Consider the following 15,909-nt stretch of genomic DNA (forward strand, 5'->3'; position numbering starts at 1 on the left):
TTTTGATTTATTTTTCCTTATTAATATCACTTAATACAATGAAAAAACAGTGGCAAGAGTTTTGTGATGTACTGTAACAATGATTTAATCTGCATTTAGATCACTACAATGTTTTGTAGATTGCAACAGGACAGTCTTTGCTGCAATGAGATCCAAATCATCAGTTTTCTAATTGAGATGGTAAATGTGCAGCACAAGTGTCCGGTCCTAGAAAATTTAATTATTCCTATGCTAAACTGCAATCTTACTCACTTATGCATTTGATGGTTTAAAACTACGTGTCAGCAGCTAAATGGAGTAAAAGGTTATCAGACCTGTTAATTAATGCATGTCGTCATAGGGAAGTACTGCTAATCCTATTTATTTTGCATCACTTCAGTGTCGCCCCACCACATCGCTTGTCGTGTTGTGTGAAAGATACTTATCAAAAGTACAGGTTCTATTAAATTTGTCGCATCGCTGCGGTTTTGCTTGTTGCATCGTGTCTGGTGTGTAGCAGCCTTTACCCTATAAACTATGCTAGTCGCGATGCTAAAAACAGCAACAATAACATAATGGTATTTACTTAAAAACAAGTAAAATTCTTCAATTACCAGCCTGCATTTCTCTCTCCTGTATTATGGACATATCCAGGTCTAAAGGCTAAATTTGCTCAATTGCAAAGTTTGTTCACCATTTTTCCAAGGAAATTCAAAACTGTGCACTCAGGACTCGGATCTTATTAGGTAGAAGCTCTCTAGGAACACAAGCTTTTTGTTCCAAAGAGCAAACTTAGAAAGGTATTTGGAAAAGTAACTGAGGAAGCTTTTTTATAAATTATATTTTAAAAAAAATACCTCATGAATAAGAGCTGTCAGCATCTGCTGATAGCTGCGTCCCCTGCTGACAAGAAATCGATTGATGGGCCTTCCATCCCTGTCAGTCTGAATGGGAAGATCATAACAGAGCAACAATCCAGCTAAAACACAAGGTTGGAGACATGATAATAACAATGTAATAATAATAACAATAACAACAAGATACAGTATTTTGTTTCTTTAGAACACACAAGCAAGTAAGAAAGAAGAAAACCTGCCACCTCACCTGCAAGTCCAGGTTTCAGTCCTGGCTGCCTGTTCTTTTCATAAGTTTTTAGCATGAACCCTGGAATCCCTGCTACAGCCTTCCCCTGGCCCGTGCGCAAGGCTCCCCCTTTGAGAGCCGAGTGGTACACTCCGCGAGGCATTGCAACCATCTCCTGCTTCATGAGAGATGCCAAAAAGTCCTGAAGTGCTGAAAAAGAACAAGAGAAAGTAGTCAAAAAATCTAAAAGAATATCTCATAGAACAGCTACTAAAAACACTACTTGACAATAAAACAAAGTCGTAGAAAGCAAGCGTGTCATTAAAATATGGTACATACCCCTGCCACAGCTGTAAATATTAAAGTAGAGCTGTCGGTAATATTGAAAAGAAGATGAACATGACATACACCGTGCACTCGTACAAAATGTGAAAATGAAAGTGTGAAAGATGCCTCCATATTTATTATTACAGATTATTACACTCTAAATATGTTGTGCTAAAGAATGTTGTTACCCTGTTTTATCACAATTAGGTAAGTGTTTCCCTAGATAGATGTAAAAACTGCATGTATGACTTTTGCGCCTCTGTATTACCCCAGACAAAATTTAATATACAGTTCTCAAGATACATGTAAAAATGAAAGACATGCATATACTTCCAGGGATATGCAATCTTGCATTGGTTAAACATAGCCTTTTAAAAATGAAACATCTCGATTAGGAAGTGATTTTACTAACTTAGGTATACCTTTACCTCCCACTAATTTGAACCTGTCAGATAGAATAGGAAGGCAGTTGGCATCCACTGACCTCAGACACTGTCTCAGACACAAGATCATGATCAGGAGATGTAGTTCTGAACTTTGGACAACAAGGAAGGGGTGAGAGACTGGATACCAGAGCCATTTTTCATAATGTTGTTGCTCTGTCCATTTTATATGTTAGTCTTTAAATACTACTAAGGGTTTTCTACCCTTCTTTAATGAAATGATTTATGTATTTATTTATTCAGGATTAGTTCACTGAGATTCAGCACCACATTTAAAGGGACATACTAAAAAAAAACAGCCTATAGCAAAAACAATAATTTAAATAAATAAATAAATAAATAAATAAATGGTACACAGCTAGAAATAAAACAGCTCTAACTGATGGAACAAAATCACTTCTGACAACAGGAAAGCCACAAGCAGTGTTATACAGAATAAACCGGATTTGGTTCTGCCAGGAAGGCAAAGAAAAGGTTAGTTTTTACAAGTTCAAAGTTAAGATCCTCAGAAAAGACAATTAAAGCTGACCTCTGCATCAGCGTCCGCTCAGGAAGCTCTGATTAAGTGATGTCGGGTGCTTTAGGTCCAGAGACAAATGGTCTAACTACTTCCTACTGGTGAGGATGAATAATCTCTTTGTCTGAATTAATTGCAACACTGACAGTACAGGCCTGGGGTTAAACAAATGCAGCCAGGGAAGAAACACTCCCCACTCTTTAAGAAAGGCACACAGGCAAGTCTGTGTCAAGCGCTGAAAGTCACTCTGCTGAACTTGAGCAATTATAATATAGCATTTCACTTAATCTGTCTGGTGGTTTTTGTGCATGTGTATCAAACATACCAGTTTCTGAAGTGTAGAAAAATAGGCCCTTAAGTTTGCACAACACATTTTCAAATGCCATGATAAGTTACTGTTTGGATAGTAATCTTAGCAAACACAGAATTGCATAAGTGTGCAGTATACTTCAAAAATCTTTAGGTAACAATACTAATACATATTGCATTAATGTACTTTTTCTATAAAAGCCATTACATACAAAATAGTAGGTCTGCTTGTAATGTTGTATAGCTAATGCTTTTTTTTTTTTTTTTTTTTTTTTTTTAAAGCCACTTTTTCATAATTAAGGGAATATCCAACTTGAATCTTATAGGACATAGAGTCCATTCAATCCTTTATTAAAGGTTATGATAAATGCAGTGCTATTCACTATGCTTGATAATTAAGACCACTTTGGCCGTCCCGCCAAGCTTGTAGTGTTGTAATTTTCACATGGAAATTCAGAATATAAATTAAATTTTTCCTACTGAGTACATACCACTGAACACAGCAGGAGGTGTTAGTGTGAGGAGTTTGATGTAGGACGTGCCTGGTACAGAAAGATCTTCTTCCTTCTCCTCCTCCTCCTCCTCATTCATTTCTTCGTCAGACTCAGGTTTCTTGACCTCTGGTCTGGCCTGAAAGCAGTTACAACATAAACAACTACATTAATGGGGTATTCAAAACTAGTAATTAAAAAAAAAAGATCCTCAATGGGACCTTTAACCAGTGGTGTGCCGTCTATGTATGCAACACATGCATTGCATACCTTGGAATATATTTTAATTCCACAACATTTTTAAGAATATGATACAAAAATATGTTTATTCTACAACATTAAGTATATGATAGCCCTGTATGCAAGTACTCGGTGCGCCTCGGCAGTCTTCTTGTTTTGTTGGTCAAGGCATGTAACGCTCCAAGTTGCATTGGGTTGCCAAGGCAACGCGATGCAGCATGCACCTCACTTCCTGGTGGCCGTGCACTGGAAAACATAGCCAAGGCAACTGTAAAATTGAATTGACTGGACACTGATTGGTGCGCAAACTCTTGTCGTCAAAATCAAAATGGAAAACTTAGTCCTAAAATGTGTTGACTAATCCGTTTAGTGCACGAGACTTTGCAACAAAAACACAAATTATAAAAAATGGAAAAGAGTTGAAATGGTATTTCAGTGAAGCGGTGTACAATTGTGAATGGATCTGTGGTATTTGGGTTACTGAATCACTACTAGTAGCCTGCATGATAAGAACATGTTTTTATCTGTCATCTAAAAGTTGTTGCATGCCTTGCTAAAAAGTCATCACACGCCACTGCCTTTGACTGTAATGGGATGGTTTGTAAAGATGAAGTAAGATGGACACGTGAAAAAGAGTGACCTGTATAAGGGATATGGCCAGAGGTTAAAACAACACGGCAGTGAAAAGGTTACATTTTACTGGACAATACTGGCAATGGAATTTGACAGTCATAGAATACAGCGGTTTACCAAATGTGAAGATGTGATTTAAATATGTGGTCTGGATCATTGATATGGGCAGATGTTAAAACAATGTGAAAGTGAAATTGGTTATTTTTACTAGACCTGTAAAAGAATATAGCTTAAAATGTACTGAATTCAGTTGTGGTAGCTTGTAAAATGACTGCCACAAAAGGGTATCATTTCCTTGAAATATACCCACAATCAAACTTGAGCTACAGTTAAGTACCAAGTTGGATTGTAATATATTTAAGCATAACCACAGAATGGCAGCCATGAATTTCCAGAACTTTGAAGTCAGCACCCGAAATGAGATATTAGCAGTTAAAATAGTGCCGGAGGCAATGCAGATTGTCAAGAACATATCAGATCATCACATAGGGATGCATAACAATTACAATCAACCAGCCAATCAAAACCTTACATTCACAAGTGCTCCCAGAAAATGAAAAAAGGACAGAAAGAAAGTCATCAGGACCATGTGAATGAAACTTGTGAGCGACTGTTTTCAGTAAAGTGCATAAAGGTGTAATTACTGGCTCTGGCGGCAGGCTTGTTGCATATTTTTCTGTCTGTCATGGGACATCCTCTGACAACCATAAATTGGTACAGGCATTTGCCTTTCTGATTGGAAAGTGAAGGTGTGATTGACAACAGTTATTATTTTCTATATTAGAAAAAGCAGATGAATAAAGAGAAGATATTCCAAATCACTTGCTTTATTGTTCATTTTACTCCCAGCTACAAATCACCTGGTTTGAGAATGAAAGCATTTAGATCTGGCAAAGCATTTTCATTTATATTGACATCTAGAGAACAGTTATTTCATTTATGACATGCGCATAAAAAACAGTATTTAGTATTTAAGTGCAAATAAGAGTAGTATTACCCATGCCTTGTTATTTTTTAAGGTGGGGTATTTTGTGAATATATAAGGATAATAGCATCTCTGTTTTCAATGCTTACATGAGGTGTACATACAGTACACGATTAAAGTATACAGTATATCCCCTCTGCATGCATAGGTGTACACTATATACAGTGCTCCCTCACTATAACACAGGTCTCGGGAGACACACAATATGACTGCTAGAACCGAAGAGCGTTATAAACGGGGAAGGGGGTGGGGGGCGCCGTGGGACACATAACAACACACATCTGACTAAAATACAAAATATAATAACTCCCTCTCTATAATGCACATATAGTGAAGCAAAACTATAAATAGCCTGGCTAAAATGTGGTTGGGAGTTGAAGCGACTGACAAGCAAACTAAGTGTGAGAAGGAGAGCGTGTCGGGAGAGGGGAAGAGGAAAAGGGCTTGCCCCAGATTCGGCTGCCGGAGCGGGGCTGAAGCGGGGCTGAAGCGAAGCTGAAGCGTCTCGTCTCCCGGAGGAAAACAGCAGCTCCTCTCACAGCAAAAAAAGTAAATACATTAGGAAAGATAACCACGTAATAGGCCTAATATTTATTTAGTTATAAAACAAATGCTGGATAAGATGTCTGTGTTATAAAGTGCCAGAGCAGCTTTTCTTCAGCTCAGATACTGTATCAAAAGGGAGAGACCGAAATGGAAGTTAGACTGAGAAGTTGTTTATAGTTTGAACAACACTGTAACTGTATTTACTGTAGAAATATTGCATGAATCACTAGTATAGGGAATTGGGGGACATGCTGTAACAGCGTTACATCCGAGGCGCATTATAACCGAGAGTCTTAGAGCGAGGGAGCACTGTATACCTTTCCACTATAAAACAGATTTGAATTCATTTTATAATTGTACTTCAAATGTAATTGCTCAGTACTATATAATTTTGCACTAATAGTATTTTACTGACTGATCACTGCTGTGGACTGATAATAAATATTCTGATAAATACAGTAACCAAGGCAACAGTGACTGGTTGCTTTGGAATGCCCACATCAAGACCGCACGTTTGCACACCAATAGGCTTGGTGATCCAGTGGTTAAAGAAAAGGGCTTGATAGCAGGAGATCCCTGGTTCAAATCCCCACTCGGCCACTGACTCACTGTGTGTGACCCTGAGCAAGTCACTTAACCTCCTTGTGCTCCGTCCTTCGGATGAGACGAAGAACTGCAGCAGTTGTGATGCATAGTTCACCTCCTAGTCCGTGTAAGTTGCTTTGGATAAAAGCATCTGCTAAATGACTAATTAATAATAATAATAATAATAATAATAATAATAATAATAATAATAATAATAATAATAAAATGGGCCTCTGAGAATCTACTCAAAATCAGAGTATCTTCAATACCAAACTATAATGGAGTGTAAATAAGGAAGTAATGAATATTATACTTGCCAGGGATTTTTAATACAACAATCAGTCCTCATCAATTAATTAAATAAGCCAATACTAATTCCATAGAAGTTTACATTGTTTTCATCCAGTGATGCTGTATTACCACAAAAGAACATGATAATCCAAGGTGAATAGATACAATAGCATGGCGTTTCCGAATGAAACACAGTAATTTAGTGAGTCTATGTGCCCTTCTGGAGAATAGTCATCCACTGGCTGTCCATTGTGGCAGTGTTTAAAGGTTTCTATTTTTTTGTCCAACACCTATATATCCTTTTTAAAAATGATAGAAATACATACAAAAATACAATCAAATATTATATAATATAGGACTCTTTCGCCTACATGTTATACTGTGCTGTAATTAAATGACCTACCTGCTCTGGAAGATGAAGTATTATATGTTCTTCAGCACTGAATTCAGAAAGAGCTTTGTAGCCACTGCTTGCTACCACAGGATTCTAAAACAAAACACACCCACATAAAACACTTGATACTTTTCATCTATTAAATGGGCTGAAACCTGTTACCACACTGCCTAGGGTGCTGTTGATCTTTGTACAATTTTCACCCATTAAACACCTCTGTTCCTGGTGCAATTTCCTTTCCCACAGAAAAACTCAATATTGTGAGCATGATATTCAGACCTCATTGTGTTATACAAAGTTCAGGGAGCCTACTATCTTGCTTTTGGTTACACATTTCATACGCTCTTAAGAATGCATTTTCAAAATGTCTGAAATCCTTTTTTCTTTGGCGGATATAAGCTTTGTATTCATCCAAATGCAACAAGCAAGTTCACAAATTAATTTAAACATTTTACAATGCTTTATGAAACACTGATGTAATAATAGCCTGCTGGTAAGATCTCAAGGGTGGTTTAGTTTTTCAAAATGTTAAGCGTCATCATTTTCTGCCTTTATTGAAGACTCTCTGAAGTGAAGCAATCACAAATTGCATATTGTGCAAAATATGTTCTTGCCATTCAGGTACAAAACATAACAGTGATGTATGTAATTTGTCACAGACAGTTTTTCACGTTATCATTTTTTTTTGCAAGATATTGGTTTTTATCTTTTAATGAAGCTAATTTCTATGACCACAATGTGTACTCACTTTTAGGACATGTTTGATAATTAGACAGTAGTTATTGTGATAACAACTTACAATAGTATTTTGATCAGTTTATTTAGAGCTTTATATAGTTATTATTATTATTTATTATTATTTATTTCTTAGCAGATGCCCTTATCCAGGGCGACTTACAATTGTTACAAGATATCACATTATTTTTACATACAATTACCCATTTATACAGTTGGGTTTTCACTGGAGCAATTTAGGTAAAGTACCTTGCTAAAGGGTACAGCAGCAGTGTCCCCTTCCAGGGATTAAACCCACAACCCTCCGGTCAAGAGTCCAGAGCCCTAACCACTACTCCACACTGCTGCCCAGATGTTATACAGACATCTAGAGGCTACAGGGTGGAATTGTAGGTTAGTCAATTTCTGTGAAATACCCCATGGATTTGTCTTAGACCTAGTAATAACTATAATCTTTCATTTATTTATTTATTTCAGTTTAGGATAGACCCTGGAGATCTTGTTTCCTGAGTCTCAATACACATATGTTAAACATGTTAAACTTCAGAACACAAATTATTAGAGTATGGTGAAAACAGAACTGGTCCCAGAAGGTATACAGGACTGAAACATGTACGCTAAAGCAAAACTTGTCTTGCTCTGCAAGACTACTTTGAAATACTAACCTTGCTCTGAGCATAGCTCCAGAGGATGCCGACAACCTGGACTTTAAATTTCTAGGGAGTAAAAAGAGTATGTTAGATATCTCCCATCAACCCAAACAGGGTTCACATTAAGGGGTAGATGTAAGGATATGCGCAATGTGATTTGCGTGTGCAATAGCTGAATTGAGGGGTGAGCTAGACCCCAGTGTCAATCTAGGGACCGATATGCACATGTGAAAGTGCTGTGTTCTCTGCACTACTTAGCTGCCATTCCTCAGACATATTTTTTTTTGGTTTGTATTTTGGTGCTCCACAAATGTCATACAGCGACTACTGCTCTCTGTACTCCTAACTCTGCAAGTGCAGCCGCTAAATAGAAAGATGAGGTCACGGGGATCCTCATTATCATAATTGCGGATCATTATTTGTGTGTGTTGAGTAATTTGCATCCACAATTATTTGCACTGCGCCTATAGTTACATCTGCCGCCCAAAAAATTTCAAGACAAGCATTAAGTATCATGGGAATTTTTTAAAAATTAATTTATAACCTGGCCTAAAAAAAACAATTCTCAGTTAAATAACAGAGAAAAAGAGAATCAGAGATTCATGACCAGACATAATCCATATACCTCATACTCCTCAGTCTTAACAGCTAACACAGGAATCAGGGAAAACAGTTCTGTCAGCGCTTTAACTACAAGTGGGCGAGAATCACAGCTCAGCTTGGGAGATAAGGCATTCCACGTTGAGCGAATGTCAACAACCTGGAAAAAAATACAGTACGAATATCTATAATGGCATTATCAGAGCTTGAAATACATTCAATGCATAGTAATGGTGGAAAAAACAAAGATAAGCCAATTTTGTTTATATTATTCAGGAATGCACTACAGTGATTAACTCCGTCTCAATGAATTAACACCATGAATTAACTGCGTAGGCATGGTCAAACAAGTCCTATTTTCTATGCCACAGTGATTCAGGAGATTACAAAGCTATACTGCTATAATGTATATTTTGAATTAGCTAGTATAGTTTGTACCATATTCCAGTAAAATAAACCTAGTACCCTATTAAAATGACCAACTAAAGAAAGGAAAATGTGTTATTTCTTTCAGACATCATTGATACACTGGCTTCCTTATGTTACATGGACATGGTGATTTCTGACACAGAATACATTTAAATAAGTGTATATTTCTCCCAGCACTACTTAACCGTCAGATTAAAGTTGAAGTTTTCTGAAAGATTAATCATACCTCTGCTCGACAGAGCTCATGCAGCCCTTGAAGAACGAGAGCTGAAGGGGTGGCCTGGTCAGGTTTAGTGCACTGATTTAGTACCTGGGAGATTGCAGCCAGCATGTCGCCGCCATGTTGGTAAGGCCTAGAATCATGACAGTAAAAGAAAATAATAAAACATTTTATATTTAGATTACTTTTATGTACTCTATAAAAAGCATTATTTGGGTGAAAACATTTATCAGCAATATAATACAGGACTCAAAGCATGGCAGAGCAAGGAATATAAAAAACAGCCCCCCCCCCCCCCCCACCCACACACACACACACATACATATGCTCCATTTAGGACATGGATATAAATTGTATAACTGTTATAACCTTGATTCTCAGTAAATTTCATGGATTTTAAGTGGACTGAACCCCCAAACTGTATAGAAAGGAGCTTACTGCTTCATGGATGATTATTATAGATTGAAGGTAGTTGATTTAGACTTACCTTTGCTTACAGATATCCCGAATTGAGGCAGCTTTGGCTAAAATCTGCTCCCACTGGTCCTCCTTTCCTATTGACATGGACGGCTTGTCCAACATACCAATGAACCTCTGCAGCTCTGGATACACGCGGTCCTGAAAGAGGACACAAGGGGATGATTTTGCAGAGGGAACATAGAGTAACTAGTCCCTTTTGGTTTTGATCTAGATACCAGCACATCATTTTTTTTCTACAGAAGGCTGCATGCAAAACAGAACAAGATGACTTTACATCATGCACAAGGTGTGAAAAGCCCCAGGGAAAACAATATCTGTATAAATATCTGCTATATGCACTTTTAGTTTAAAGAAACCATGACTGCAGGTGTCAAATGGAAGTACCAGTACATTTTTGTATAATATAAAAAAAGTGTATAATATATATATATATATATATATATATATATATATATATATATATATATATATATATATATATATATATATATTTTTACTTAATATACATAAAGTAGTAGCAAGATGATCCAAACCACAAGGTTAACGGAGCATGTCATTGTACAAAAACTATGTGATGCCAATTTAGAACAATTACAATAGTGTTCTATTTAAAGTCTAAGAAAGGACCGATGCCCTATGCAGTGTGTCAAATAGTAAGCAGGACTGAAGTTTCATGGGGAATGGCTGCAAAACTGTGTTCACTCATTCATAAGGTCATAAGCCTTTAACTTTGGGGATCTGGGTTAAATCAGTTTTAAGCACTAAAAACACTTTAAGAATAAGAGCCTATAAGACCTGTGAGTCAAAATAGCACAAACTAACTTGAGTCCAATTCAATAATGGTGCATTTCCATCAGCACCAACAAACCAGTCTGGCAAACTTGATCTCATTAGGTATCTTTCTCCTTCAGAGCATGTTGGGTTAATTCCTCTACAAATGAGAAGATGGTTCCAGGGTCACTATCTCATAATGTTACAACATAATCAGAGCTTGCTCACTAGTCCATCAGTTAAAATCCCCAGAATCTCAGTTTCCTTGTATGCGGTATTTTCAGGAATGTAGAGTTTTCACTGAACCTATGCAAATCTGCATACAGTGAAATTCAGCCTTTCAAAAGTTTACTAAAAGTTTAAATAATGACTAAGAAGTGAATTCTGAAGAAACTTAATTAGCAATGTGTCTGAACTACATGTGATTTTAGGATATGTTCAGGCTGCAAGTATGACAAATCAGATGGTGTACAGGGACTGTTTACGCAAGTTATGTACATTATACTTCAGCCTTACAGTGTGCACATATTTAGCAGACACTTTTATCCAAAGTGACTTACAGAGACTTGGGGGTGAACTATGCATCACAACTGCTGTTGCAGTCACTTACAATAGGACCTCGGTTTTACGTCTCATCCGAAGTATGGAGCACAAGGAGGTTAAGTGACTTGCTCAGGGTCACACACAGTGAATCAGTGGCTGAGCTGAGATTGAACCTGGAACCTTCTGGTAAGAAGCCCCTTTCTTTAACCACTGGACCACCAAGCCTCCATATCTATTGTACTGCAAGAGATGGATGTGCTCTGAAAATAATTCCGCTAGGAAACTGAGCTTTTGAGAATTATAGTATGATGAAAAAATTGACAAGCCCTGGTCATTTCTGAGTTACTGACCCTGGTAGATTTATCTGGACTTGATGATTTGGAGTGCAATGACCCATGAGACTCACACAGTACTAACTGGGGCTGACAGTAAAAGTCCTAATTAAAACCGGTTTGATCTGGGTCTGCAGCAGAAGGAAGCCAACAGAATGGATTTCAAAGAGATTTCAACACAGTCCCAGTGGAAGATGGAAACAGAGCATGAGACCAGAAGGAAGTAGAGTCCAACTATAAATCTGAGCTAACTGAGGATGCTCCTGATAGAGGAGGGTTGAAACATAATTACAGTTACAGAGCAGTGACAAGAGAATTCTGCACCGTAAGCAGAGCTTACAACACTGCATTCCAGGCTTGCTATTAAAACTGTAGGAAACAAATGGCTTGACACTTTGTAATGACGACAAATTTCTAATCAGCACACAATAAAGTGGCTCTACAGATCGATGTCATAATTATATAGATTGTACCCCTCCATCACAGTCATTTAGTTTATGATATAAAGATCAGCTCACCTGCATCTCCCACAGCGAGGTCATGAGACGCAGCACCACCGCTCTCAGTTTGGGTGTGCTCCCCAGCATCTGTAAGGCGCGCAGTATCTGGGAAACGCAAAACTGAAAGACGACAGTGATTTATTAAATCTATACTTTTCTGCATTGAACCACTGCATTGTCACTGATGTGGGAAAGGTAGCCATACTGATCTAAAACTTTACTGCATGCCTTGATTGAAGCTTACAAGAGTAAGCACAGTTTGAAAATGATCAGCTGGGTGGTTTGAAGCTTGTGAAAAACACATACCTTGTGTGTTCCCAAAGCAGGTAGTGTGTACAATACGGCATGAGATAAGACTGGGTCTGAAAGCTTTCCCAGCTTGAACATAAGAACAGGAACAAGGCTGGGAACCTGTCACATGGAGAAAAACAAACATTGGAAACAAAACTAGATGTTAGTGTCTTTGTACCAATACCAACACACAGCTAGGTACCATTGGCAGTCCAAGCTTTTTGGAGAGCAAAGACTGAGTGCTAATGTCAAGATTATGAGGAGAAGCTGTTGTTTGTCATATTTCAAAGCAACAAAATGCACAATAACTTATTTATTTTATATTTTAAAAAATGTATTACAAAATCCAAGTTGTCACCAATCTAACTGCTGCTTTTAACTTCTTCAAACACAGTAGATAAGTTTTATGAATTTCAAACTATATTTAAGTTATTCATCAAAACATTCAACATTTCTTACAAAATCAGGGATATGCATACTTTCTCATGCAACTCTGCTGGTTTAGACTGGTATTTGTATATCAATATGCACAGCAGTGCATGATGCATTATTTAAAATCTGATTCAGATTTTTCATCATATCATAAACTTCAATATATCTTCATCCAGCCTTTTTATACATGCCATGCTGATTTAACCTTTGAACTGCGGGGGTAATGATTAAATCCTGTCAAGCCGCAAATTGTGAACTCCATTCCCCATGCCATCCCTGTTTCATATGATATGACGGATGTGCTCCTTGACCTGAAGAATAACCTGATGAGACCTATGCATGAACCGGCTAATCAAGGACCTGCCTTGTCAGGTACAGTACAGTAAGCACTGAGTTTGCAGCATTGTGAACTAAATCTTGATGGCTTTGCACAAGGGATCTGCATAAACAATGAAGAATAAATGTCACCTTGTGAAACACACCAAGTAATACAAGAGAGTTTAAATTCAAATCAAACTTTTTTGTATTCATTTACATAGTATAGGTCGATGTATAAATTTAAAGAAACAAGTTCAAATTCTTAAACGTAAATATTTGTTTTCAAATTCTAAAATTTAAAATAATTAATGTGTATACCTGTGCAAATCTTTTTTTTTTTGCTTTCATTATGTTTTTATCTTTTATTACAACACGAAATCCCTTATAAATAATATTTTTTTTCAAATAAAAATATGCATCTGCATTTTTCTAATTGTGTGTTCCGTATGATTCTGTATTGTTATTTCTGCTTAGATCATTATTTGCCCAGCTTGATACATCTTCCGGCAAAGTTTGCTTCTGAAAAACTCATCAAGGCTGATTGTGGGGAAGAATATTAAGAAATACTACAACAAATCTTCAGAAATTCAATGACAAACATTTCGACTCAAGTCTTTCTCAATGAATTCAATGTTTAAATATTGGGAAGCATATTAGCATTGCACATGCTTCAATAAATAATGGATCACCTTGAGCTTCAGTGCACATTTTTAGTAGACAATCATACAGAACACACATATTAGGATAAACAGTTAAGAAATTAAACATTAGGAAAACATAAATTATACAAAGTGCCAACATTAAATGCCACACATTGCACCCAACATCAGCTATTATCATTATTTTCTGTATTTTCTATTACTATATTCCTTGAATTTGTTCCCCTATAACCTGCACTCAGACTAACCAGTTTACTAAGAAATGTAAAAATTCTTAGGGTCTGCTGCACATTTTATAGCAACATTAGCTTGGATAATGGATTATTTACATAAAATGCTTATCTGCCTCACTTGATGCACCTTGCATGTTGCTTAGCAACCAAAATATCTGCATCACTAATCACCCATAATATAACGAAGTAACCAAGCTGGGTCTAGAGTCTCATCAGCCTTTGTGCACCTATTTTTTTTTTAGTAAATGCTGTCTTTCATTATTTCAATGGAACAGGGTTAGGCGGTTGGCAGCTTTTATGAAAGGAAATATTACACCTCACCATAAAATGCCTCAAGCTCAAATATATTAATGCTGCATTTATCAATTGTATACTACATATCTTGTTTATTTTTCAGTTATGCTGTAAGCACACACTGCCCTGTACTTTGAAACACACTTTACACTTTTATTATAGAAACCAAACAATTACTTCTGCTGCTACAACTGCAGAATCAGAAGAAAAGCAAAGACCCCTAAGATATAGGTTTAGGAAGTGTTTTTGTTAAGCTGAGAATGCTCTCTGAGCATTCAAATATTCAATAGGGGCTTGTAAGGTACATATCTTTGTATGAATTGCTAATACAGTAATTATGGGGTGTGCTGATACTCGTAGTTTCCGAGTAATTACCATTAAGAAGTATTTGTCAGCAGGCATTAAATGAATTTATTAATGTGTTGATTTCAAAACAAGGAAAAGCTGCCCTTCCTTCAATTTTAGAATTGAGAACCAATCAATGACAATTAACTTCCGCACAGATAGGCAGATGTACTAGGATGGGCAAGTTGCAGCGCAAACATACCGCAATTTGCATTTTCGTTACGACAGTTCGCAAAGTATATATTTTGTCGTATGTACAAAGAGAAAATATGTTAATGAAGCGAGCCGTAATATACTCATTTAAATATTTGTTGTGTTCTCTTAGCGATATCTCTAGCATTGCAAGAGTCGTGCGACATTTTTTCTAATAAATAATGAAAGGCAGTTTAATCCCATTAGATTCTATAGTGGGCTTCCCCCTTCATCCCCAAATAAAAAATGTGTTTCTATGAAAAAGCTTTTCATAATCATACAGTAGCCCCTCGTTAAACCCGACATGTTTGTCCGACATAAGGAGGTGTCAGGTTTAAAAAAAAGCAATAAAATCGTAGTGCTCAATGTATTTCAAATGTATAAATCACTGCGCTGAACTAACACTAATGTGTTTTGGTAGGCTACACATTACATTATGTAAAAATAGAAATCTGTACAGTAGGCCTATACAGTATACAAAATAAATAATGCTGCTGCATTGTACACATTATTATTAGTAGTAGTAGTAGTAGTAGTATTAATACAAAATAGATCATGGTGCCGCATTGACAAGCTATGAAATTCATATTTTCATTAATATGAATTTCAAGGGACCAGCAAGAAACATTGCATTATACCTCTAATTTGTATTATCATGAGAAGTCTATAAGCCAAATGTATAGTCAGTTTTTATTTAAGTTAGTCAGTGGTGCAGTGCTAAATTGTGCGCAATTACAAACCACCTGCACATTAATAGAATAGGTGTGTTTTCTATTCCTACACAGATGCTCAGAATGAGCTGGAGGGGTTAGTGCCACATGTGTGCAGTCTATTGCTCCAAACTCATTGGGGAAGCCAGAAATGTCATAGAAATTTGGTTTTCAAGGCCTGCAAGAACACCCTGCTTTAAGGGAAAAATAGGTATTTGGGTGTTCGCCTCAAAAATGCATTGAGTACAACTGGGAACGCATGAGAAAAAGCAGACCGGGAAATGCCAGCAACAGCTGCCACAGTCCGCTGAAAGGACAGAGGCAAGATAATGCAGGGTGGACAATAGTTTGA

The 15,909-nt window shown here is 36.9% G+C and overlaps 1 protein-coding gene across 1 annotated transcript in view; it reads right to left on the reverse strand.

The window, feature by feature from the left end:
- focad (focadhesin) overlaps nt 1-15,909 on the reverse strand; it is a 94,188-nt gene that overhangs the window by 45,657 nt on the left and 32,622 nt on the right. Inside the window, exons 12-21 of the mRNA XM_034014913.3 lie at nt 12,390-12,494; nt 12,102-12,203; nt 9,945-10,075; nt 9,464-9,590; nt 8,834-8,968; nt 8,224-8,274; nt 6,833-6,916; nt 3,150-3,288; nt 1,084-1,272; nt 837-958 (exon numbers count right to left, since the gene is read on the reverse strand). Of these exons, the coding sequence (XP_033870804.3) occupies nt 837-958; nt 1,084-1,272; nt 3,150-3,288; nt 6,833-6,916; nt 8,224-8,274; nt 8,834-8,968; nt 9,464-9,590; nt 9,945-10,075; nt 12,102-12,203; nt 12,390-12,494 (1,185 nt within the window). The remainder of the gene's footprint in view (nt 1-836; nt 959-1,083; nt 1,273-3,149; nt 3,289-6,832; nt 6,917-8,223; nt 8,275-8,833; nt 8,969-9,463; nt 9,591-9,944; nt 10,076-12,101; nt 12,204-12,389; nt 12,495-15,909) is intronic.

This window comes from Acipenser ruthenus, chromosome 2 (genome assembly GCF_902713425.1).
Source record: "Acipenser ruthenus chromosome 2, fAciRut3.2 maternal haplotype, whole genome shotgun sequence".
NCBI classification, from domain to species: Eukaryota; Metazoa; Chordata; class Actinopteri; order Acipenseriformes; family Acipenseridae; genus Acipenser; species Acipenser ruthenus.